The sequence below is a fragment of the Phoenix dactylifera genome, chromosome 12 (assembly GCF_009389715.1).
Source record: "Phoenix dactylifera cultivar Barhee BC4 chromosome 12, palm_55x_up_171113_PBpolish2nd_filt_p, whole genome shotgun sequence".
NCBI classification, from domain to species: domain Eukaryota; kingdom Viridiplantae; phylum Streptophyta; class Magnoliopsida; order Arecales; family Arecaceae; genus Phoenix; species Phoenix dactylifera.
Genome location: NC_052403.1, coordinates 10064289 through 10091282, shown reverse-complemented (window position 1 = coordinate 10091282; position 26994 = coordinate 10064289). Strand labels below are relative to the sequence as shown.

General features: G+C 37.3%; 1 protein-coding gene across 2 annotated transcripts; it reads left to right on the top strand.

The window, feature by feature from the left end:
• The first annotated feature begins 2881 nt into the window (after nt 1-2881).
• Nucleotides 2882-26626, top strand: LOC103696352 (CCR4-NOT transcription complex subunit 9-like). Of its 2 annotated transcripts, XM_008777949.4 has the most exons (9): nt 2883-3167; nt 10756-10827; nt 15337-15426; nt 18221-18263; nt 23492-23598; nt 24760-24855; nt 25118-25308; nt 25491-25560; nt 26332-26626. In XM_008777949.4, the coding sequence occupies exons 1-9, from the start codon at nt 2970-2972 to the stop codon at nt 26437-26439; spliced, it is 975 nt and encodes a 324-aa protein (XP_008776171.1). In that variant the 5' UTR covers nt 2883-2969; the 3' UTR covers nt 26440-26626. The 2 variants fall into 2 exon arrangements, with proteins under 2 accessions (XP_038988510.1, XP_008776171.1); XM_039132582.1 differs by lacking the exon at nt 26332-26626 and having other exon boundaries at nt 2882-3167; nt 25399-25559.
• Nucleotides 26627-26994: the final 368 nt, after the last annotated feature.

The following is a 26994-nucleotide window of genomic DNA, read 5'->3' as shown; positions in this document are numbered from 1 at the left end:
TCGGTCGGTTTTTCCAGGCTCACCGACTAGAACCAACCCCGATTGTTTTTCCGGGCTCACAATCAAACCCTTACACACGTTGGTTTTTAACTTGGCTCACCAACAAACCTTAATCCCCTTGATTCAATCCCCCGATTGAACCAAGTAAATACAAGTTGTAGAGAGAAAACAGAAAATAAGCTTCTCAAAAAGCAAATGTAAACAATATGAACACTAAATGAAGTTAAGAAGCCTCAAACGCTTTTAGATCGGAGATGGGGAATGGCTTCTTAAACTTCTGGTCTCCTCTTGAAAGAGTGGTCGACTTGAATACAGGAGGAGGAAGCTTTAATTGCTGGGAAGATGTTGTTGGTAGCAGTAATTGCAGATCTTCCTCTTTTTCGTTGATGAGCACCTTGCAGAGCTTGAATGCTTGATTAGTTGGAGTGGAATGGCTGTTCTCTGCGTTGCTACAGTCCTCTGTGGCTATTTAAGCCAACCCCCACGGAAACTAGCCGTTAGACTGCTTTTTCTGCCCGTTCTGCACACTCTGCGCAGCCTAACAATATGACCGTTGGTGGGTTGGAGTCGACTCGCGCGATCAGGAGTCGACTCGGCTGTAGCGGGAGTCGACTCAAGCTTTTCCGGAGTCGACTCGGCAACTGTTCCAAATTTGAATTAAAGTTGCCTTCACGACTGGGAGTCGACTCGTCTTGACCTGGAGTCGACTCGCCAACTTCTGGAGCTGACTTGGCAATTTCGGAGTCGGCTCATCCACTGAAGTCCGTGGATCCAATTTTGAATTTTGTCCACTCGAGTCGACTCGACTGTCCTGGGAGTCGACTCGAATCTCAGAGCCCGAACTCCCGATCCTCTGTCTTTTGGCTCGTCCAGTCTTGGAGTCGACTCGAACTTCCTTGGAGTCGACTCGGCTCTCAGTTTCCGAAAGTTGGTCTTCTGCCTTTTGACGTGAAGCTGTCTTGGAGTCGACTCGAGCTGTCTGGGAGTCGACTCGAATCTCAGAGGCAGTAACTTGGTTTTCTGTCTGTCTTGGGGTCGCGGTGTCTTGGAGTCGACTCGCGTATTGCGGGAGTCGACTCGAATCTCAGAGTCCATAAAGTGCTCTCTGACTTTTTCTTTGTGTACCGCTGAGAGTCGACTCTTGCTTTCTTTGGAGTCGACCTGTCAACCATCGGAGTCGACTCGCGTTCCACTGGAGTCGACTCGAATCTCAGACCCGAAAACTGCTCTCTGACTTTTTCTGTGTGTTCCTCTTGGAGTCGACTCTTACTACCCTGGAGTCGACTCGAGCTCGTGCCAGTGAACTTGATACGCTTGGAGTCGACTCGTGATACCCGGGAGTCGACTCGCGTCTCAGACTTTGGTTCAGGTTGACTTCTTAGCTTATCCAAAATACTATGAACCAAGTCTAGAGACACTTAGACAGGATTTTCACTGAAACACTCAATTGAATTCATTAGTAATTAAAAGATATACTCAAATGCTTTGAGCTCATCAAAATCAAATAGGGTTATGATCAATCACTCCACAATATATGTATGTATACATACATGCATGTATGAATATATGTATATATGCATGAATATATGTTGCATACATGCATGCATGTATGTATTTATGTATGTATGTATGTATGTATATTGAAATAATGGGACAAAATTTGTTTGGCTACTTAATACATGTCATGCATATGGCTTATAATATGAACAGCTCTCACATAAATGACCGGTAGGAATGGCATCCTAATTAAACTTAAGTGGCTTTTTTGAACCAAAGCGTCATAAAACAGTGAATTCCATTTAAAAGGATGGGAAAAGTATTGAGATAACTGGTTCATAAAGATTTTTTGCTTAAAAAGAGCAAAGGGCTGAGTTGATGGACTCTAATATTTATTATAATTGGACAACAAATTATAATTTGCTCTTTAGTATGTAATAAAAAAATATACTTTAAGCTGCATGATTATGAAATTATTTTGCCAGTAAAATTAATTATTTACCTTTTATCAAATTCAAAAAACAAAAGTGAATGCAAAGAATCTGTGCATGAAATAGACCATCCTCAATGTTATTTTAGAATATTATTTCAATGCATAGGGTTTTGACAAGGCAGAAATTATTAATATTCACTATTTATAAAAAAAATTATTATAACAGCATGTTGATTTTGGGGTTTGGGGGAGCTCATACCACTAAGCGATCTCAAATCTTTTAAAGTTTGTTTGGATATTACTACAGGATTAGGCTGAAAATTCTTTAGAGTTTGTAGTTTATCCATCCATTTAAGTATGATCCTGTATCAACTAAATACTATCCGGCCCAAATTCCGTGAAAAAAATACCACCCTATATCTTTTGTTCATGCATCCCAAAAGCTATAGTCTGTGCTGGATTTGGATAGGCTCTTAAAAAATACAGGTTAGATGGAATAACAGGTCCGAGTTTTACAGAATTTTCAGTCTAACTCTATAGACCCACCAGCCAACAAGTTTACATACTGTGCTCATATATTATACATACGATATATTATACATAGATTAAGAGGTAAGGCTTGTTTATCGGTTCACAAACTTTCATTAATCAAATACAACTTTGTATTGATTATTATTTATTAATGTCAACTTATATAATTAAAATTGTAAATCATGATTTTAGAAATTACAAGAAAAAAAATTTCAAACCTAACTTCACTTAAGAATTTTGTAACTTTCTTTTTTCCCCCACTTGAACCGGTTCCCAAGAGAGAAGTCCATCCCATCCCGGTCCAACCATGAGGGACGGTCGATCCAGGTTCCTCAAATACCACAGCAAGCGAGGAGCTGCCACGTGCCGACTTTCCTTCTACGTCGACTCACTTTCCGTTTAAATACGTCGTCGAACCAACGAAAGGAAACAAACGTTTCGTTTCCGGCTCTCTCCGATCCCGTTCCAGTTTCGAATCTGGTTTGTTCGCACCTCCACCCCGTCATTCATGTCGAAGATTCCCCTCTCTTTCAATCTCAACCCTCCCTTCGGCGGCCTCGCCGGCCCGTCGCCCTCCGCCGCTGCTGCCGCCGGCGCCGGTGCTGTTCAGCCTGTGAAGGACCGGAAGATGGCGTCCGCGGAGCAGCTTGTCCTGGATCTTTGCGACCCGGAGCTCCGAGAAAATGCGCTTTTCGATCTCTCCAAGGTTTGCTTTCTCGCGTGTGTTTGAATTTGTGGTTTGTTTTCTCTGTGTATTCTGGGAAAGAAATTTTTTTTGGTTAATTTCTATTGAAGGAAGATTTGTTTTTCTTCGTTTGTCGTCGAATTTTTGGTTTGTTTCTTTTAGGTATCTTTAATTCTTTATTTAATTCTGGGAAAAGACTGCCATTGAAGGAAGATTTGTTTTATCTGTATGTCTTTCGATTTATGGTTTGTTTTCTTCGTGTACCTTGAATTTTTTATTTAGAATTCTTGGAATATTTCCATTGAGAGAAAACGTTTCTTTTATAATTACCAAGAGTTCCGGAGGATTTTTTTTCCCTAATTGATTAGTTGGTAAAGAAATAGCTGTATGTGCAGTACTATTCATTCTTTTTGATTCGATGGAGAGAAGACTCCTATTAAATTTTGGTGGAGGAGTTCATTAGTTGCCTCAGATTTTATTGTAGGAGGGGAATTTTGGCAGAAAGTTGGTAGAGAAGTAGTTGTATGTGCAGTACTATTTTTTCTTTTTGATTCCAGGGAGAGAAGACTCCTATTAAATTTTAGTTGAGGAGAAGACATATTGATAGAAGGATTGTATTAAAATGGCAACGTATAATATCTATTTTGTGAGGACCCAGCGTGTGTTTAGTCCCATATCGGTTATTTGCTGAGGAGATCTTGGGTACTTATACAGAACTAAGGAACCTAAATAATACCCTTTCTGGCTAGTCTTTTTGGGTGAGGTCCTGACCACGATCTGATCGTAGTGCTTGTGATTAGATTTGAATGGGCGTGTGTTTAGTCCTACATCGGTTATTCGCCACGGAGATCTTAGATACTCATACAGGACTAAGAAACCCAAATAATACCTTCCGGCTAGTCTTTTTGGATGAGGTCCTGGGTTGTGACATATTTATTTTTTTATTGCTATAGTGAATGTCTATCCTGATTTACCTTGGTCTCTGTATATCTTGCTCTATTGAAGTTCTTTGTCATTTTTTATTTTCCTTCTTTAAAAGGGAAAAAAATTTTGGGAAGTAGAATTCAGATTTTTACTGTAGGAGTGAGAATTTTGATCGAGATGTCGATTATGGTGCTACATTGGTTAACAACTTTGGTGCTAGTGCAAAAATTTTGTTATTGGATGAATTAAAATTTGGTTCATTATGTTTGTGATAATACCTACATTTTTCCCAAATGAAGCTTCAGGATTGTAGTTCTGCTTCACTTTCTTAAAGAGTTTAGTTACCAACATGCTTCAGGGTTCCAAGCCGTTGGATATAAGCTGGTGAAATGTGAGTGTGCATTTGCTAGTAGAGCCATGTCGAGCACTGACTCTAGGAAAAGAAAAATCCTTTGTTACTTTCTTCTTTGGTTTTTAGTGCTGGTGTCTGTCGTATCAGCATGTGTGCTTGTGCACTGTGGTAACTTGCCTATAGCTAGGGGCAAATGGGTCGGGTCATACCGAGTCATGAGTGACCCCGACCCAATATGGTTATTTGTTCGGGTCCTAATTTTGGACCTAGACCCAACCCAATAGAAGTTCGAGTCAGGTTGGGTTTGTCCACGGCTACAATTTTTGACCCAACTAGTCATTCGGGTCGGGGTCCCCGCCCAAAAAATTTGGGTCCGGGTCGGGTCTAGATCGGATTTTTAAGTGGCATTCTAGGATTTCTAAGTAAACCAATCACCAATTTCCGGTAAACTAAGCGGTCGACTAGTAAAGTGAGTAAACTGTGTGATGATCTGGCAGGTGATGAATACCATAAAATGCATAAAATGGAACACAAAATCCATGTACTTTTGGAATTGTTGACCTCGCCTATCATCATACTCTTATATCTACTGCTTTTTAAGTTTCTGTTGTGGCTTGTGGGTAAGATTTTATTCACAACAACCTAGATGTTCTACTACTATAAGATGAGCCTTAGCGAGCGATGTTGTTACTGAGGAGAATCCTTTTAATCCCATGTGGTCTTAGGTGTGGTTTGTTTTTGGAGTACTTTGTCTGATCTCTGCATTAAGGAGCCTTGTTTTTTATGTATTTTCGTTGCTTATTTTGTACATAATTATCTTCTAAATAATTTTGGATCATTAATAAAAGCTAGGTGTTTCTTAAACCTCCCTTATCATCAAAGAAAAAAAAAGAATGGTAATACTAATTTTGCATCTTCTTACCGTAAAATATATGTTGCCTCAGAGAGCAACTTAAAAAAGTTTTACGCCAAATATTACAACAAGAGAAGTCCGGAAAACCCTACTCTGAAGCCTTAACTTATCGATCCAGTCATTTCAGAAAGTCGTAGCTGAAAAACAGGAGGAATAGTACTGGGAAAACTATTCTAATAGTCATAAAGTGATCATAGGAATGGTATTGCATTATCCAGAGGAGGAAGAAGGGAGGATGGAGGAGATGTAGGGCAAGATGCAGTTCTTGGGTTTCGGAGGAGGGGGATAACTCGAGAGTCAGGACGAGCACGCCGAAGTCGCCGGACACTGAAGAGATTGATTCTCTGCATGAACTATGGTGATCGATCGCGATGGGAGATGCCCACGGACGGTCGATGGCCGATGGTTTGGGAGGATTGAGCAATAGTCACATCTAGGGACGGGGTGTAGTCACAGTCATGATGGCCGACCGTTGATGGGAGAGAGAGCCCTAACAAGAGAGAGAGAGAGACTGAGGTATTTGCGATTTGGAAATTAGGAGAGACTAAGGTCTGAGAGTGAGCGCACGGTTCACGGACAAGGCACGGGCCTCGTGGCGCGCGGACGGATCGCGTGGACGGGTCACGAGTCTAACGGGTTTTTTGAATACGGGTTGGGTCGGGTCGGGTCTGAATTTAGCAAACCCAGACTCGGCCCGAAAAATGAAATGGGTCTAATCTTATAACCCGACCCGGCCCCACTGGTCCTTTAACACGGGTCGGTTTGGGTATAAGCGGGTCAGGCCAGATCTGGACACGGGTCAACCCGACCCATTTGCAGCCTTACCTATAGCAGGGTGTTGACCTGTGTTAGTCCATATCGACCTATGCAGGTAGTATTATGCTGGTTTGGCATGGGTTGATGTAGCTCGATACTGCTTGTTATGGATCTAACCTAGTTTTTATAATTTTGTTTTGGCAGTGCAAGGGGAACTTCTTGGCACAACATGGTTGTGCCAGTCAATAGCCAGCACGCTGCGTACTTTTGTTTGTCATTACTCTACAAAATTTTTAGGGGGTTATCATAAATTCTAGGCTTTGTTTGGCAGCTGACAAACTAAAAGAAAATAAATCAGTGGAAAAAAGAAAAGAAGAGAAAATCAGGAACTTTCTTGTGTTTGTTTGAACTAAGGAAATTGCAGGGATTGTGGCTAACAGTTGGCTAAGTTGTCTTGAACAACTTACCTATTTGTCTTTTTATTATGAACTTTTTGAGAGGAAAAGATTTAGTGTTGTTGGTGAAATATTTATCCTAGCTTCTCTTTGATTCCTCTTCTAGCATTCTCTTTCCAGTTCCGAACCATTGAAAAGAAATTCCTGTTTAGTGAATTTTCATTTTTGTGTGGGTTTGGGCCATTAGATCTTTGTCCTCCCTCCCTCAAAAAAAGTGCTCTTTGGAGTCTTCATGTATCCCGTGGACCGTCAATTCACAAATTGTGCATTGTCTTGGCACTTTATATATGTCTCCAAGATTGAAGTTTGGATTTGTGGTGCCACAACCACCTAAGTGGACAAATATGGTCTCACCCAAAATTTTGGCCAATTTTTAGCCCTCTATATTCTCCTTGTTTTCTCTTCTATAATTCTTTTATTAGTTCCAAACAGTAGAAAAGAAAATTCCTGTTTAGCGAATTTCCATTTCCTTCACTTTCTTAGCAATTAAGTGGAGCCTTTTCTATGTGTGTTTTGGTCATTAGATCCTTGCCCCCCACCACCCAAAAGAAAGGGGGCTCTTAGGAGTCTTCATGCGTCCCCATGGATTATCGATTCACAATATCTGCATTCTCTGGGCACTTTATATATGTTTGCAAGTTTGAAGTGTGGTTTTCTGGTGCCAGAACCACCTAAGTGGACAACCATGGGCTCACCAAAAACTTTGGCTTTTTTCTTAATTTAGGGCAGTCTACATGTCAGAGCATAGGCTGGAATGAATCACAACTTTAAGCAGTTAAGTCCCAAGCATATGGCCAAAGTTTTGGTGAGAAGACCATTGCCCATGCATGCATATGGCTAGCTCATGCACATCAAAGGCATGAGTAGCCCGTCCTTTGCACATGTAATCAATCTGTGATTGTATCTACTTATTGTGCCAATATGTACTAAAACTGCACTAAGTCAAGGACATCCTAAATCCAACCATGTCCAAAACAGGTTGAATTGTGTCCGTCCAATGCCAACTGAAACTCAAGTTACCCAATTTCACACTTGGTCTGGTCCATCGTTCGACTACAATCACCCTAGAATTTAGGTAATGCCACAACTGCACATTGATGCCATTTAAGCATGGGCATGAGTGCATGGAAATAATATCCTAAAAATAAAATGACAAAATTCTCATGATGAACTTGAATGGTAAAAGAATCAAAGAAACCATGCAACTTTAAATGTAATTATTTTTTTATACTGGAAGATAAAAATACGATTTAACTCACACAGTAGTTCTGGCTCTCTCAGATCTCCTCTATTGCAATATTCTTTTAGTTTATAAATATCTTTTTCGATTACGTGCTAAAATTTGGTTCTGATAATAGAAGATATTTAGTTCATGTAACTAAATAGACAATAATTCTGTCTCTCTAAAGTCTCTTTTAATTTAAAGATTTTTTCATAGTTTATTAAAAACTCTTTTCTTATTATTGGCTAAAGTTTGGATGGAAGATGGATGATTGGAATGAACCAGAGTAAATGGAAATTAGAGGTAATGGTAAATTCTTTGTTTTTGGTTGCTCATTCTGATAGCTTTTGATTGATTTTTGAAGAAGGAAAGAATCCATTTCTTTTCTTCTCCAACCCTTCCTTTATATGGAGGTTGTGAGAAGTAACTAGTTGCCAATGTAAATTTAGGGGCTTGAAAATTTTTCTAAGCATGTCAGGAACCACTTAAGGTTGCTTGATGTTTGCACAAGCTTTTGAATAGCTAATAAAGTAGGAACGTTCTGGCTTTGTGGTATTCCCTTCTTCTGCTTCCTTATCAATGAATTTCATACTAGGCATGAGGTTTTATGTTAGGTTTCTAGTTGGTCATAACATGTTCACAAATATTACCCTGATCCTCAAAACTGAAGGATGGAAATGGGATAACAGCTGCTGGTTAAGGTAATGCAGATGACTTATTGGTCTGAGAAGGTAACGTCACAGGTATATGGGCATCTAGAGCCATCTCTTATAAATAAGTGGGTGGAGAATTATGTAAAATTTTATTAGATATTATTTGTGAGAAATTTTTAAGGTGGGTATCTGGGATTGGTAGTTCATTGTGGTCTTGGTTTAATATGGTATGTTACACGGTATGCTCTTTAGTGGTCCAAATTTGAAAATCCGCTTTTGTTGATCTCATTTGAAGGTTGTCTACTGTCCTTGTAGTTAATTATAAAATTTTGGTGTATGTAGCTATCAAGTTGCTTCCTTGCTTATTCCATAGAAACTGATAATTATGTAGTTTGAGAGCAGAAATCTTGTCTGTGAAAATGTTATGTCAATCCTATGGTTATAGCTTCATCCTAAGTCTAGGCTTGAGAATTTGTTGGCGGTTTTGTAGCCTTTGAGATGCATGTGTTGATTTGGTTAAAGCATATTGAACTTTGCATGCTACATTTAATTGGTACTGATGAAAGGAACTATGAAAGCCTAAGGTATGGTTTAGCAACAATGAATTTTCATGGCGCAGAATTATCTAATAATGTTAAGACAACCTCCACAAATCTTGGATAATGGAACCTGTAAATTCGTAGACTGGGTTGGGATCGCAAGACCCAATTATAGGCTGACAATAGCCTAAACTAGGATCCCTATGTTAAATGAAGGCATCATGATATATTGTTTATTTCTTGAATTGTCAGTGCTCGAGGGACTCTTGAATAGATTTGATGGTATACCTGAGAGAACGAGATGTATTTGGCAAAGGATTTGCCTTCATACGAGAGAATGATCTAGATGATTGTCTCACCTCAAAGTAGATGAAGACTATACCATGGCATTTGTACATGAAATATGACAGGACTTTGTAGAAGAAACTAACTTTAGACATTTTTAGCCTCTTGCAGCAGTTCTTCTGGATGAGCTTTGTCATTGTTATCATTGGTTTTTCTGACATAGTTTAATATGTTGCATCGGTTCTTTACTGTTTATTCTTTGACAACTGTAAAAGACAAATTTTATTGGTTAAGAATGCCCAAGTTGCTGATCACATTCAAGCATGGTGAGTTTGGATAGCAGGAAACAGTAAGACTACAGGTGGAATCTGCAAGACAACAATACAAAAAGTGTCACATCAAATACACCAATATAGAAATAGTTAATTAATATCAGAAGTCTTAAATACTTATCTAATGCAGCTAAAGTGTACTAACTAAGTATGGTAGTAATACTTAGAGGAGACAATAAAAGAAGACTACAGGTGGAATCTGGAAGACAGCAATCCAAAAAATGTCACCTTAAATACTCCAATATAGAAATAGTTCATGATACCTACAAGTCTTAAATACTTATCTCATGCAACTAAAGTGGACTAACTAAATGTGGCCCAAAACTATTGTTTCTCTGGGCATGTCTTCCTTAAAGCTGACCCTTTGTGAGATTCTGATATTCCTGGAAATTAAACAATTATAGAACTAAAAACTAGTTCATGGCATCTTAGGCCCACACCTAACATGCAGTTTACATGCTCCGAAACAAAATTTTGACGGTTGTAGTGTCTTCAGAGCTTTGCATCAGCTTCAATCTTTCTTGTGTCTCTCAAGTTTGGAATGGCAATATACGACAATTATTTAGAAATATCAAATTATAGATGATTTCTTAAGACAATATCATCCAAGGAAATTTTGTTGAATGATATGCTAAGAAATAGAATTTAATGCTTGTTATTCTCTGGAACTTCAACTTCAAACAACCTTCACTCTAACTAAGATTGCTTTTCTTGTATCTGTTGAAGATGATTTGGGCAAATGTGTGTCATACTTATTGAAGAAATATCAACCAATACATAATTGACCGACTATATGTAACATTCAAGGAGATTACTTTAATGGTATGCTAAGAAATAGAATTGATATTTGGATTTTCTGTAGTTCTGCATCAGCATTCCAATGGTACTTAGTTAGAATTTAGACAAAAAATGTAGATGTTTTAAGGTACGTTAGATCTTTCTGTTAGTTTTTTGGCTTACTGCCATACCATCTTTGGATTCAGTTTGCCTATTGATTTTTTTTTTTTTTTAAATTGACTTTGGTGCAATTGCTAAATAATAATTTTATTGTGGAATCACATAGTCTTAGTTTTACTTGACAAAATAGGATCAAGTTTTATTTTTTTTGCTTTTCTTTCTTTTTTGCTTTTTTGAGATTTTGGTGGGATAAGCTTAAGTTGCATAATTTTACCATGCAGAAAAGAGAGATATTTCAAGATCTAGCTCCGCTATTATGGAATTCTTATGGCACTATTGCAGCACTCCTTCAGGTTTGATTGTAACCTCATCTAGTTTCGATTTATTTTGTTGGGGGCAGATTTTATATTCTTATGGCACGATGAGTTACATTAGTTGTGGGCAGATTTTGTATTCTTTTGTATGAAATACTTGTTGAATGTTTACTTAAGTAAAGAAGAAGAATAATGAAGAAAAACAATGCTAGAAGAAAAGAACAAGGCTTAGGGTTTTGAAATATTTTCTCTAGGATCTTAGGGTTTGGAAATTTCTTCTGTGGTTCTATTGTTGCTTTCATTTTTCTTGGAAGAACATTTGACAACAATGGGAAACATTGCTAATTAAAAAAAGAGAGACCAATTTGGTCCATACAAATTTGAAGCATTTCTATATTACTTATTGATGGAAGTTCATTGTGCTACATTTGTAATGACCTATATCCGATTAGATTTAATAGGGCTGACTGGATGTCGATTCCAGTAATTCCTATGTCTGCTAGACTTAGGCTAGGCAAAATTAGGTTCCGGGAGCCAAGCTTCAATTTCAAGGCTCGGATTGAAATCTAGCCTATATTGGCCACCTCTAGTCCATCTTATGTATTGCTTGAAGTTTAAATATATTATTACCTTGTAATAATATATAAAGCACCTAATAAAATATATGCTACATTAAGAAACCTCTATGTCATGCCCCCATCTCCGAAAGAAAGAACAAAAATAAAACTCTTCTCTTGCTTTTCATATCCTTTCCTCTCTTCTACCTCATTCTTCTACTATCGACCTATAATCCCCTTCTTGTCCCCTTGACCACCATGCTTCCAGTGACCCTTGTCTCCATCCCTTTTATGTTATTGCCACCCCACGTAGCTACTTTGCGTATGACAATAGGGGCTGCATCCTTATTCATTCTAAACCATTTGCTGCACGAGGCTGCTCTATCCTTGAAATTGACCAATCTTGTTGCACCCTTTGTTGTTGCACCCTTTGTTGTTGCATTGCTGCAACCTTGAATCTGTGACTTACTGGCTTCATTGGGCCCTGCTACCTATCCCATTCCACCATTTTTGACCCCAATCTTGGTTTGATACTTTTGATTTTGGGCTTGCTTAAGGCTTAGGCATGTCTTGAAAAAGCAGCTCTCCTTCCATGTACTCTACCAAGCACATAGAGCAGCTCTCCTCCTCCTCAGCACAAGTAAGAACAAGAAGACGATGATTACGTTGAGCCAAATACCATCATAAGGATCAATTGTAGCTGGGCAATAATCCTGGTTGGATATGATATCGATACTTATATTGTGATTGGGGGCAGTGGCATAGTGGTTGCATAGCAATTGAGGTAGTGTTAGGTGGAGTTGAGTATGAGGTAGCTGATGATGATGAAAAAACAGTTGCAAATGTAATGATAAGGGTTTTGTTGAGTTGGATGCGGTTGTGTGGATCTGACAACAACGATAGGAGACGAGTTTGAGGAGTTGTGTTGGAACTAGGGCCTGGATTGGTTGCCCGGCGGCACGTGTCGGCATGCACCCGTGCCATTCCATATCGGGCCCGTACCAACACAGTAGAGGAGACAGGAGAGAGAGAACTAGAGAGAGGAAGAGAGAGAGAAAGAGGAGGGTGGCGGAGATTGGCGGAGGCCTATGGAGGGTAAAGGAGGTCGGCGGAAGTCAATAGAGGGGTGGAGGAGAGGCTCCGCCTCCAGCTCTCCTGTTTTGTTCAAAGCAGGGATCCCGGAGGGGGCCTCTTTTTATTTTGAAAAATTTTAAGTGAAGTTGGCATTTTAAAAAAATTAAGTGAAGTCGGCTTCACTTAAATTTTTCAAAATAAGGAGCCCCTTTCGGGACCCTTATTTCAAACAAAATAGAAGAACTGGAGGCGAAATCTCTCCTCCGCCCCTCTACCGGCTAACCACCACCCTCTTTCTCTCCCTTCTTCCTCTCCCTCCCTTCCCTGCTTCTCTCTCTCTCCCCCTCTCTTTCCTTCTCTTTCTCCCTCTCCGTCCTGATTTCTCGTTTTAGTTGTCGGAACCGTCCCGGTCTGCCGCCGGGACGACTCGGTGCACCCTGAACTGAGTGGTTTGGAATAGTTCTGGTGACTATAGTTTTAAGGATGGTGGTATTGGTGATGAGAGTGTTTGTGGAATGAGTTCATGGTGGAGTTTTAGTTTTTGTTTCTTCTAAGGCAAGAGAGGAGGGAGAGATCGAAGGAGGCAGGGGGCTTAGAGGGGGATTTGCTTGTGATTTTTGACATGGAGATTGTGAGGAGATTCTGTGTTTTGTAAATAAAAATGTAGGTGGGGGAGGGCAATAACCTGGTAACTTTTTTTTAGTTTTTTCCATTTAGAGGGAGAGAGAGAGAGAGGCGCATATCTCCAGAATCTTACAGTGAGGGATTGCCTTTTCTAGTGAGTCTCATGAAGGATTGCTAGAAAGAGGAAAGTTATGTCTTTGTTTCTACACCCACCTATCATGCCCAAGGGAAATTACCCATTTGGTTTTCTTTTCAAAATGTTTTAGACTTCCACATCTATCCTTGAACTCCTTGATGATCCCACCATCCATCCTAACTTTAAAATATAAGAGGGATTTCGAAGATCAATGCATTGAAAATGGTACAATGGCTTATGGGATCACAATATTCTTGAGGTAAATTATTGGTTGCATTTTGATGTATGTGATGCTTATTTTGAGCATTTAAATATGTTTCTTTTTTAATATCTGCGAAGAAAACGTTGTATCACAGGATGTGATATTGGTCTGTTATCAAGTTGAAACTCATTCACTTAGGATCCATTTCCCATACATGACAGATTTTAAGATTCATGATTGCCATCATGTGCTCAGGAGTATCGGCATGATACTGTTTCCAAATCTCATAATCTACTATGTAGGACAACTTGTATTTATTCAGCTCATGCAGGATGTCATAAGAGTATTCAGATATCTTTATGATGTTATCAGATTCTACGTATCTAAGTTTTTTTATATTATAAAATGTTGAAATTTTCGTTCCAGTTGTAATAAGTCCAGATTTGCACTCATAAGCACACTGGGCTGGTTTAGTCCAGAGCAGGCTCAACCTGACCCTTATTTATGTTGGCTATGCTACCGTATTTTTAGATTGAAATCAGATAGGGTCATAAATTTTGAGCTCAACTCAAGCTGCACCTGTGCCAGCAATTTGCAAGCCCTAATTAACCTTGATTTCAAATGGTGAAGCTTGTTTCAGGCCGGGCTCAGGCTAGGGGTTGTCAAGCTCACATGGGTCCTTATTAACCTCTTACTGATTGAATCTGGTTGATTTGATGATGTATGAAAGGTGAAATCATAGTTAAGAGTTTAAGCCTTGAACTTTGTAATATTCAATTTTTTCAGGCTCTTGGAAACTTTGGTGGTACAAAAGTAAATGAATATAAGTAATGTGAGGAACAAGTGATATTGATACTTGGATGACATTTCCCTTTTGGGTACAATTGATCTTGTATTAGTGCTGATTATTTCAAGTATGATTTATATTATGAGAACAAAACAGTGCTAAATTAATTGACACCATATGCTTTTCATAGACCGGCAAAACGGTTTCTAAACATGCACTACTCAGATGCTGGATTGCAAGACAAAAAAAAGAAAAAGAAAGAAAAAGTAAGTTCAACGGGGTTCTTTTGGGCATATTTATTCTAGATTTTATGAATTATTCTCCACAGATTAACTGAGATCTGCTAGCTCCCTCGTCAGAGTAGTTTAGCTTAGAAATTAGGTTCTCATATATATGGTGAACAACAGTTTTTTTATGTGTACAGTTGGTAAGCCCTTTGCAAAATATATGTCTTTATAGTTTATACATTATGTTATCTCCATTTCACAACAGGCTATTGCGTTATCTATTTCAACATCATCGATTAGACATATATTATTTCATATTTTGTGCGTATGTATTTTATGTTTGTATGAAGAACACATCGATTAATGTTTCCAAATTTTTGATGATATTTTAAGTTTTTGTGACTGAATTGCCTAATTAGCTTTAGTGCATAACTGCATATGCTTAAGCAGCACCTTGAATGGGTTTTCATTCTCGTCTAATTTTTCACCGTATCGCTTGTTCGTTTGGAGCATTATTAACTAGATTTTAGGCTGTATGAGCATAGCTTCTTTTATCCTAACATGCTTTGATCAATATGTTGCACATTTCATAGCAGCCAAAGAGCTTCTATGCCTATGCACCTTATAAAAACTTATTTTGCATGCTCACAGTTTTTCCCTTGAAAGTACTTTTGGTCATGAGATTTATCTGTTCTTGAGAACCAGAGTATATATCTATAGGAAGCTTCTGATTTCCATAATATGATAATATGGTTGTGTAGGCTAATACTGTATATATAGGCCTCTTAAGAAGAATATATCTTCTGAATTAACAATGCCACTGACTCTCTCTCTCTCTCTCTAGTTTATACAGTGGATACCTAAATTGTTTTACTACTTATGATTGGCTAATAAGGATCCATAAACCTGATCCTAACACCCTCTTGTCTGATTGTTTGCAGGAGATTGTTTCAATATACCCCTATCTTTCCCCTCCAACACTGTCACCAGGAGCATCAAATCGAGTTTGTAATGCACTTGCTCTTCTTCAGGTCAACTCTTTGCCTTAGAGGTTTCTTTCTCCTTTTTCATTAATTAGTTTTGCATCATGGCATATATAATTATGATTTGCTTCTATAGTAGGTCTCATGGCTATATATTTACCCGATATTCTTTACTTTGTCTTTTAACATTCCACTTTGTAAGGCTGCATGTAAATTGACTGATGTATGAGTAGGGTAGGCTTGCTTGATAATGGGCCTGTTCTAATTTGTTCGCTTATAGAATGGGCCAAGCATAAGTTGCACTTTAGGCTCGGGTAATATGTGAACCTAATGTGAGCTCAAGATCTGATATTGAGCACCTGTAGCTGAGATCAGCCCATAACCATATCAATAACCATAAACATTAAACCTTATTCTAACTATTTTGGCCCAGCTTGATGGATCCTCATTCCCTAAGAATTCCTGTTTAGGTCCAGCTTTGATCTAATTTGAAGCTTTTACGTATCCCTCCTCACAACTTCTATCCATGTGACCTTATGTCGTTCTCTCCTACATCTTTCAACAAAAAATGTCCATTTTTTTTTAACCGGAGCCCCCTCAGGTGTCTGTTGTACATGCCATACTATATCAATCAATTCTCCCCACCACTTTGTCTATACTTTGTGCAACTCCAACATCTTCTCTAATTTACCAGCTCTCAATTTATTCTTTCTAGTTCATCCAGAAATCCATATTAATGTTCTTATTTTTGATACGCTTAACTTGTTTTTCTGATCCCTCTTTATTGCCTGATATTCGAGTCAATACAACCTTAGCTCAAACAACCAAACTTGGCTTATTTTAGCCACCATACATGTATGATAAAAATGTTTTTGGCTTGCTCAAGCAATGCTGTAGCAATGAAGGTTGCTCTTAATATTTAAAGTACTTCTAGCCATCTTGCTTTGTTCATATTTATTGCTAAAAAATTAGATGAGTACATTTTTTCCCTAATGAAATGAGCTCCAGCCATGTGGGTGAAGCATTCTTTTAATTATGGGTGAAGCATTCTTTTAACTATGGATGACAATAAAAAAAAATTGTATCAGTATTTGCTACAATTAGAAGTTGATCTGAATGACATGATCAATGGTCCATCATTCCTTTAACTCTGACTTGGTGAATTTGTAACAGGGGATTAGATTGAAAATGAGATTTGATTGCATGTGATTGGAGATTGCTACTAGATGCCAAAACCTTGAATTTTTGGTCCTAGTGATACATGGAAGCATATGTAATAATAGAGCTATTCCGGTGTTCCACATGAAATTATTGTTATGAAGAATCAGGAGGGTCTAGCTCCTTTTGTAGTATCTGTTAAATAGTTTTCTCCAAGGATTCCATTTCCGATGGTAATGACAGATCCATTGAGAGAATGATACCTGGGACACTCCTGAGATACCAGGTTGCTCATGATCCAGGACGTTTGAGCTGTTTGCCGCCATCTCAACTGGTACTAGTCAGGACCAGTTGGTTTGCTAAATGGGTCTTCCAATACTAAGACAGCGGGGCCCTAAAGAGAGCCCTGTTGACTATCTTCTCTCTTGTTGGTTCAGTCATAGGAGAAGATCAGAGAGGAAAAGAGAGAAAAAGAGGAAGGAGAGGAAGGAAGAGTTAAAATTAAGAAATTGAAAAAAAATGCAAGAAAGGGCATCTTGGTACTGTACCTATTTTAGAGTCTTAAAAGATCTTAAAATCAATAAAACCAATAAAATAATAGAAAACGAAAATTTTAAAAAAAGGATTTGGTGGTGTCCTAGTAATGGTATTTGGATCCCAACCAATCCCTTCCTGGGATAGGAGCATCCTAATGCTATCCCGATCCGAGACTAGGCCAAGATAGGTGTGGTACCAGGTCTTAAATCCTTGATTTTCTCTCAAATGGTATTTGCCATCAATATATCTATTAACATTTACTTTGTCAGTTTGGTGCTTTTATCAAGTAGTTTTTGCTTCTCTTGTTCATGATGATTCATGAACTCTATCCTTTATTTATTCTCTGATTTGGTTTGGAATGTCATCTGCAACTCTAGAAACTGAAATAAAGCTGCTTCAGTTTCAGCCACAACCAATACCAAACTAGGTCAGTCTCATAAGTTTTGGCCAAAACTAACTCATGCAAACAAATTCAATGTGCATATGGGATGTTTATTTATCTTTTATGTGACATTCATTTCTTTAAATGTCGGAATCATTTTCTCTTCGTTAAATTAAATTTTGCAAGCTTTGAGAAGATTTAGAAGTAATGTGACATTAGTTTTAAAGAGATGGTGGAAAAGAAAATATTTGGACATCAATTTGGTTTTTCTAGGACTCAAACCTCATAGATGTTACTAGTATCGCATGCTAAACTTCTATTAAACATTAAGATGAATAAATGGTATAGGACACTGAACACAAATTTTTCAAACATTTTCCTTCAAAATAGTTGTTCGATTGTCTCAATGCACACTATCAATCTAATTCATCAAAAGGTGATAAATATAATACATTTTAACAATGTCTAATTTATTTCTTAACTAAATTTGTTTTTCTTATTTCAATTTTTCTTAATTTCAGTTGAATTATTTTATCTTTATAATTTTCAACTGGAGCTGTTGATCTAAAGCTGGATCTAACAAAGTTGCTGAAAATGAATTCAGTTAATCTTGCCCAAAATTGAATTTGAAAAGTTCTTGAACTTTAGTCTGTGAAAATTGGTTGTGACTTGTGACACTTAAAGGAAAATAACCATTATACAATTAAATATTATGAGCATCATCTGATTCTTTTTCATTTGATTTTTACTTTTTACTTTTTGCAGTGTGTGGCCTCACATCCTGATACCAGGATTCATTTCCTCAATGGTAAGCTGTACATTTGAACAAAATGCATGTGCTTTTCTACTTGCAAGTATGGGTATAAATATGTGCTAGGCTGTGCTTCTTAGTGCATTTTCAAAGTGATGGCAAGTCATGCATGTGGACATTTTTCAGAATTATATAATTACCCTGCAAGGATGGATGTTCTTGGATAATTTGTAGATTCATTGTTTGCCTCTTGTGAAATGCAAGTGTCTTGCACTCTTGTGCACATTGCTATCTTTATTCATAACAAATGCACCATCCTTTTAGCACACATTGGGAAATGAATTAGTGAAAATCATGAATTCAATTTTGCTTGCAAGATTCAAGAATGTTTTAGGTTTACAATAACTATTGTTACTTGAGGTTATTTGGTGAGGTTAGTTTGTGATATGATGAAAGTAACTTCCTAAAGGCTCACTATGCTAATTGTTCACGCCCTAACCCAGCCATATAAGCTAGTTGTGTGAGACAGCTGCATATCCTACAAGGCGTAGCCCCATGATATATACAAGGCCTCACAACTCATAAACATCATAAACATTGTTTTTAAACAAGGATACAGGCTGTGGCTTCAACATAGAAGTCACTAAGACTTTGGACATAAACTAAACATTCCAACCATAAATTCAAAATAGACAACCGCAACATCGAAAGTCCACATCCAACCAAAATATCTGAGTGACCAATTGAATCACCAAAGTCTACAATCTTAGAGAATAACTAAGCAAGATTCTTCTAGAACTCAAAAATCTAATAATCAGTCCATCTAACAAGCAACCAAAAGACCGCATTAGATCTAAGAATCTTGCTTCTCTATACAACATGAAAAAAGGAAAGGATGTGAGCTTGAAGTTTTAGTAAGAACCCCACCACCTATACACACCCTAAAGATATCTTGAACTAGGTAACAAGTATGAAGGAAACTATATATAAGTATAGAGAAATAAGCAAGATCCGCCAAACCGGTACCGGGACTCGCACCGGTCGGCGCCTAGTATGGTTCGATACTGGTTTGGGCTCGATCGAACCGGTAGGGTGTGCCGATTCACAGACCGACACACCCTAATTTTTTTTTTTTTGAGTTCTTACTCTTTTCGAACTTGTTCTATGAATTTAAGTCTAATTTGATATTTTTTTGATGTTTTTATGATCCAAATTTAACTTAGATGATGCATCTTATTGCTTTAAAATGATAAAAAATTATAAAATAAACAACATAAAATATTCTTAAATCAAGATACAATTAATTACATACTTTTAAAGTTCAATATACATACTGATATCTAAAATGGGGTCGAGCGGCGATGCCTCTCATAGATATCTGGATTATCAGTATAATCAGAAGGCACATCAACCTACCCCTCCAACCAAGCAGCATTGTAGTTTTGTATGTTCATCCTATAAGAAACACTCGTTGTGTTATAAGTACTTTCGGATTTTTCGCTGAAGCTCTGGCTTTGAGAGGTGTCCTCTGGTTGATAATACGACTGTGGAGGGGCCTATCCGAATATGCCGGCAGCAAAATTTGATCTGTGAGATGCTCTGGGCTGCGTAGGATAGTAGCTACTGGAAGATGTCTCAGACGCACCCTATCTATATCCGTATCCGTATGGATCATAGGTTGTCTGTGGCTACGGATAATAGAATCCAGTATACGACTCGGAACCTGATACGTCTTTGGATCCTACTCCACGTGTGAGGTCATCTGCAACTATATCGTATCCTTTTGAATGACCTCGAGAAGCTCGTCTCTTATATGCAATCGTATCCTTGCGGGCTCTAGCATATCGTCCATTGTAGTTCCTATCCTGTGTAGCATGCGTAAAATAAGATTCATCGGTGTATCAAAGACGATCCTGCGACTGTATCTCATAAATAGTGGTCTCCTGTCCTTCACTTCCTCTGTGGCCAGCAGATTTATGACCACCAAAACTGTTATCGCTGCTGCTTCAGGACAACTTCTTGACACTCTTCATTGAGGTTGCACGTGCTTTTTGTTTTTCTTTTTTGGTGTGCTGGGTAGCTGCCTTCTTACCCTTTGTGTCCCTCTGCTCGTCTCATCATCTCTTGATCATATCTCTAAGAGGATGTTTTAGATAAGGAGTCATGTGGTTACTGGCTCTCCTGTGGTTGTGGCTGATCAGCTGTAGGAATGAATGACATATTGCGTTCAGCCTATTGCCTTGCATCGACCCTAGCCTCGCTGGCTACAAAGTTGGCTGGTCGTGAAGGCGATCCTAGCTCGTCAAGCTCTGGCTCCTGCTGGTGGCCCACAAGCCATCCGATCATAAGATCATTCTTATTATCAACGAAAGCACTATGGATCGAATCTGTATAACTGAGCTCCACTTCCTCCTGAATATACTTTAGCCTCAACTTCAGATTGTAGTGAACATATACAAGGTCGTTGCGACGCTTCTGTGTCAAACAGTTCCTCTGTTTGTTGTGGATGAGGACGAAGGTAAACCAGTTGCGCTCACAGCCACTTGAGGAGCCACTCAAATAAGAAATGCAATAACCATAATGTTGCTCAGCATACCTTAAATCATAATTAGATAAATGGCACATAATTTGACCATGCTCTAAACTAAGCAATACTCTATAGTTCCAAAATATAAAAGTAAAGGAAGCAAAATCAGGCCATGGTTATGCTTATGCCTTGTGACTGGGCATAAAATGATGTCATGCTTATGCCCCATGGCTAGGCATCGATAAGATTATGTCATTTCTTTTGGACTAAGTTTGGGCATCCATACAATATGGCTGGATATCAAACACACATTCATAACACATATATGAGCAACTTTAGAAGAATTAATACCATGATCAACATAAGGTATGCAGAAGCATACTACTACAGTAATGGTTCAGGCAAAAAACCCTTTTTATTTCTTTGTTTTGTTATTCTTTGGAATCATAGTTGCCAAAGTTGTCTCTCTTTAGTTACTTGTAATTGACAATTACAAATTATTCTCAGCTCTTTGGTTGATGACGCTGAAAGAGGCGTGATAACCTTGCAAGTGGCTTAATAAGCTTACACTGCAAGAGACATTGATGGCTTCTAGATTTCCGTATGGAGTGCAAATGAATTCACAAATTTTGAACTTAGGCTACAATTTGAGTCATTTTTTATTCTTCCTTATAGAAAAAGGAAATCTTATGCTTACTCGTAACTTAAGTTGGTACTTCTGTAGAGTACAAAGAGAAACCCTTAGACATAATAAACCATTATTCAAAAGATTGAAACTATAAGAGATTGTCCTTTGTTCCAAAAAAGTAGATCCATATGGGCACATATAAATTCGTAGATAAATACACTAGGTTGGGGCTCTACTTTAATGGGAATATTTGAAAGGGAAAAAATCATTTTGATAGCTATGACTTGCCACCAAAAAGAAGCAAAAATAATATATAAATGAAAGTTTTAGGATAAAAATGAAAAAAAAAGAAAAAGTGTTGGTTTCCCTTTCATATATTGCATTGATAATATTTTTGTCTGCTTGTGTCATGTCGATTACCTCTTGGGCTAGGACAACCAAGAAGCAATCAATATTTCACGATAAAAGGTGTAGTACTACTTTCAGTAGCAGGCCTTGTATCTCGTATTAACAACTAAAAGATGATCATGAGAATAAAAATCTCTATTTGATGGCCAATTAGTGACTTGCTATTTGAGTAATATTATGTATTATTACAATAATTAATTGAAATTTGTTATATATAATAACTATTATGATATTCTATACATAGTCCTAATAACACAATATAATTATCATATCATTGTACATAAATTTAATAATATATTAGAATTAGTATAATATCTTATTAATGCACTATTGTAGTAATTCATTACAGTAATATACATTATCCTATATTTGTTAAAAAAAATATGACATATTTGTTATAACAATACTAATATTATTATGTGATTATTATGAAATTATCGTAATAATTACTATAATAATTACTGCTATTTTATTCTTTGATATTATCATATTACTATAAACTTATATTTATGATATATATTATTATAATAAATAATAATTTCTATATAATAATTGTTGTTAATGTAATTGTGCTCATAACAAGAATTAAAATCACTATAATATAATATGAAAGTCTGATTACCAGATCTTAACTAAATTTAACAAATTATATTTTTGCAGTAAAGAAGTAATTCTTAGGGTTTTAGACACTTTTTGCTTTCATTAAAGACGAATAAAACTGTTTTACTGGTCCTCTATTTATACGAGTGAGGTTTGACTTCTCAAATTTGGGTTGAATTCTTCTTCTATTTGGAAGAGATCGGGATTTTCCAGAAATAGCATATGACTGCTAAAAATAATTCAAAACATCTAAAATCTTCTTAGAGATGGATCTCAACTTCTATATCAACTTTTCCTTCTATCATGTCGCCTAACTCCTCTTGGATTGGAAGATAAAGCTTGGTCAAAAGTTTCTAAAAATGTCAAAATTTGGTTTGATCAGGCATCTCGGAGGCCTAAATAACCTCAATGTTGGGTTGTTTGGAGTCCAAGGAGGCTATTGGCAAGGCGCCATATCGTAGATCTTGAAAGGTTATCCAATTTCAAAAAAGAAGAAACATGCCCCAAATGAAAATTGTATGTGAAAGTAATATCCTTATGAGGTTTTAATGCATTAATCGGCTTTGTATGTGGCAGATCTTGGTCTTGAATCCTGTCAAGATCTACGGAAGGTGGCCAAAATAGTCCACCATAGGTAATGATACTCCTGGATCATGAGCCAACTTATTGGCTAAATGCTACATCGTACATCTTGAAAAGTTATCCAATTCAGGGAAAAGAACTCTGAACGGACACAAATTTTTTGATCCTTTGGTATTTTCTCCTTTTGCACACAAATAGACTTATTGATATTGTGTATTCTAGACTTTGGATGTAAGCCCCCCTGCCTTTGCAAGTCTTTAAGATAATAAAGAAAACTTGTTAATTCCTCCTGCAACTCAAAAAAAAAAAGCAAAAATCACAATTGAGATAGTTAAAATAAATATTTTAGTTATTCCATCTCTTGTTATACAATGTTTTGAATTGTTGTTTATGCATCTGATGTGAGTAGGAGGTTTTCCAATATAGTAAGATTCATAAGTGATCCATTGAATATCCTGCATAATGTTAGGCAATAATATAATGATAATATTGATGATAGGTGACTTCTTAATTGTTCTTTCATTTTTTCTCATTTTTCAGCACATATACCTTTGTATTTGTACCCGTTTTTAAATACTACAAGCAAAACAAGGCCTTTCGAGTATTTAAGACTAACCAGCTTGGGAGCTATAGGTGCACTTGTAAAGGTACTTTTGCTTCTTTAAATAACACATAAAAAAATAATTGCATCTAACCTACATGGATTCTGTATTGTTGTTTCCATTATTTATCTGTCTTTAAGCAATCATAAAAGTGAAGAGGACCCTGTTGATTATGAGATACATGCCTTAGTATAGACTAACTATTTGCATTCGCATTGAGCTCTCTGCTAGTAATTCTTCTTGAACTTGCAAAAAGAAAAAGTGTTCAAAAAGCAAAAGAAAAAGGAGAAAGGGCACCCTACCTCATTGCTTTGTGTTGCAAATTGAGTGTTTGTATCCTGCCCTGGCAGTTTTTTGGCTTGTCTTTTGGTGGTTTATTCATTTTAAAACATGTTATTGTAGGAACTTATTCCAACGAATTTGGTTCTTAGGACCGTGATTCAGCAGTTATCTCACCATTATTGTGAAGAAAGTGAAAGTGAGAACTCCAGCTGAATCTTGTTTTAGAGTTCAAAATTAGTTTCTTTATAGGCCTTCTTGAAGCTACCAACCTCATGAAAATGCCGCTTTTTTCAAAAAAAAAAAAAGTTCTATCATGTGTGATTTATAACTCCCTCAAAACCAACATAACTGGGACAACATGATGAAATTGGATTTAAATGGAAAGCAAAGGATTAAAATTGCAAGATGTTTAGGATAAAGATGATATATGGGTGCTGACCTGTAAATATGCTTCCATCAAGTATCTGGAGTCAGCATTGTAAGGACTAATGATTGAGAAAATCAATTCCTTAATGATGACCTTGAAAGTACAACAGATTTCATAATAATTTTAGTTTTTAGTTATTAGAGCATGAAAAGCCCTAAGTTTTTACTTCATTGCTCTTTCCTTGCCGCGTCATGACAACCTGTAGCCTTGGTTTATTCATGTCTTTTCATATTGCCTGATTTTGGTCTTCATCCATCCTCTGGAAACAATGCGTTGGTGCCATCTCCGAATTAATTTAGATTTACAACAATTTTCCCTTATCCCTCATTTTTACCCTTTTATGCTCTGGATGGCTAGGTGGGACCATAAAAATTATATTATTGGCAAATAATGAAGTAACATTTTTTATTTCACTTTTTTTTCTTAGCACTGGTTACCTGGAACCTAGCGGTTGCTGTTAGTAGTAATGCGACAATACTTGTTTTGCCCTTCTGCAGGTTGATGATACTGAGGTGATCGGTTTTCTTCTTCAGACAGAAATCATTCCTTTGTGCCTGAGAACTATGGAGATGGGTAGTGAACTTTCAAAGACAGTAAGTGATGGGTAGTGAACTATGGAGCGGGGTCCGACAGAAGAAAATTTCTAGGTTTTAATTTTGTAGTTTGTTTATATGTATATTTGTACTCTGTGACTGGTTTCTGGCTTTCAATTTCATCATATAACAAATATTATGTTATGTGCATTGTTCTGTTGATAAATTTCTTGGTGATGGACCTGCTTTATGTCTACCAATCCTATTCTGTTTTCCATTGTGGGCATAAAATTACTGATAGATTTACTCATCAACTTTACAGGTGGCGACCTTTATTGTGCAAAAAATACTATTGGATGATGTTGGGCTTCGACATATTTGTGCTACTGCAGACCGCTTCTATGCTGTGGGTCAAGTGCTTGGGTCTATGGTTACATCACTTGCTGAGCAGCCCTCTACTAGGCTGTTGAAGCATATAATCCGTTGTTACCAACGGCTTTCAGAGCACCCAAGGTTTGTTACTCAGCTTATATTGCAAACCAGGCGGATAAACAGGGCGCTAATATGTTGCTTTGTCCATGCTTTTTGTGTATGACATGTCAGTGCGACCTAAAACCCTGTTGTCTTTATCGTGCTCATGGGCTATGACATATGCTGCAATATGGAACCTTGATTTTTTGCTTACCACATCACAGGGCATGTGACAGTTTGAAGAACTGCCTTCCAGATATGCTAAAAGATGGAACTTTTAATAATTGCCTTCGTGTAAGTTCTACTCTGTGGCAGTACTCCATCAAGTTTCTTCAATTAATGCCCTTGAATGCTTTGATTATGCTGATGTTTTTATTATTGAAACAGTTCAAATTTGATCGGATGCTGGTGTATTTTTACATTTTAATAATTAACTATGTCCTCGTTCTTCCTTTTCTGGGGCTACTAATTGTCTTATATAAAATAGTGTTTTGATCACAATGGTAATGAATTCATCATCCCCCACACTTCCCTTCCTTTGCCGCTGCCCCTTCTCTGAGTTTCCCACTTCAAGGGGGGAAAAGAAAGCGAAAGGTCAACAAAGCATAAATTTAACAGCAATAAATTATGATCAGTGATAACTTGAAAATGTATTTTTATGCTGAAAATGTGATGCCATCTTTGGCCAGTGATAACCTTGGAATTCAGCATGGAAAATTTCTCTTTTTTTTTATTTTTTTATAGCATCCATTTACTTTATTCTTCCCTGCACTCACGCAACAGTATATTTGTAGGTTGCCTCAGAAAATAAGAATGATATCTAACAGAAATCAATATCTTGCTGTATTTGAACTTACGCATGCATACAACTCTCTTATATGATTTTGAAGGGGGTTGCTATGTCATTCCAATTCATTTGTTATGATACCTCGTCACCCCCTTATATCACAATCTTTGTTGCCGTAGCTTGATCTTGCAACCTCGTATTGAAACTTTTATATGTATTATAACTAATATTCTATCTGGTATGCTTACATGCTTTAGATTCAATTATTATTTTTGCAGGATGATCCTGCGGCCCGAGACTGGCTACAACAGCTTCTGGACAATGTAAGCGGAGCAAACCGGGTACCCAACCTTCATGCTAGACTAGATCACATGATGGGAAACTAGGATTTTGGTAGCATCTATTCAAGTATAAGGGCAAATGGTGGTATTTATGTTTTGAGCACCTTCTTCATTTCTGTTGTTTAAGCTATCTACAGTTGTCAGAATATGTTCTAGTGATGCTTATTTACATATAATTTTCTTGTAGCAAATCTGGGAAATTTTCTTTTCAAGCTTACTCTCTTTTCTCTTATCTGATAGAGAGGTCAGACAAAGCTTCAAATTCTTGGAAACTTTAGGGTGGCAACTAGGGACCGAATATCACCTTTAGAGAAAACCAGGTCGTCAGCAAAAAAGAAATTAGAAAATTTGATATTGACTCCATATTTTATACTTTGAATGCGCCATTGATCATCTCTTCCATGATAATATGGGGTCAAGGGATCTCCCTATTGTAGCCCTCTTTGAGATTAAAAGAATCCGGCGGTTCGTTGACGAGGATGGAAACTATTGGGTCTCCGACGCGAACTTTATTCCACAAGATCCAAGTATCAATAAACCCAAGACATTGAAGCTATTCTGAATTTCTGATAATTTCATTTAAAGAAAAATCTATGATTT

Bases quoted from the DNA above. Each gene is read 5' to 3' on its own strand.
- LOC103696352 (XM_008777949.4), top strand. From the start codon at position 2,970: ATGTCGAAGATTCCCCTCTCTTTCAATCTCAACCCTCCCTTCGGCGGC. The intron at 18,264-23,491 runs GTAAGCTGTACA...CTCATTTTTCAG, and splicing joins CAGGATTCATTTCCTCAATG to CACATATACCTTTGTATTTG. The intron at 23,599-24,759 runs GTACTTTTGCTT...GCCCTTCTGCAG, and splicing joins CTATAGGTGCACTTGTAAAG to GTTGATGATACTGAGGTGAT.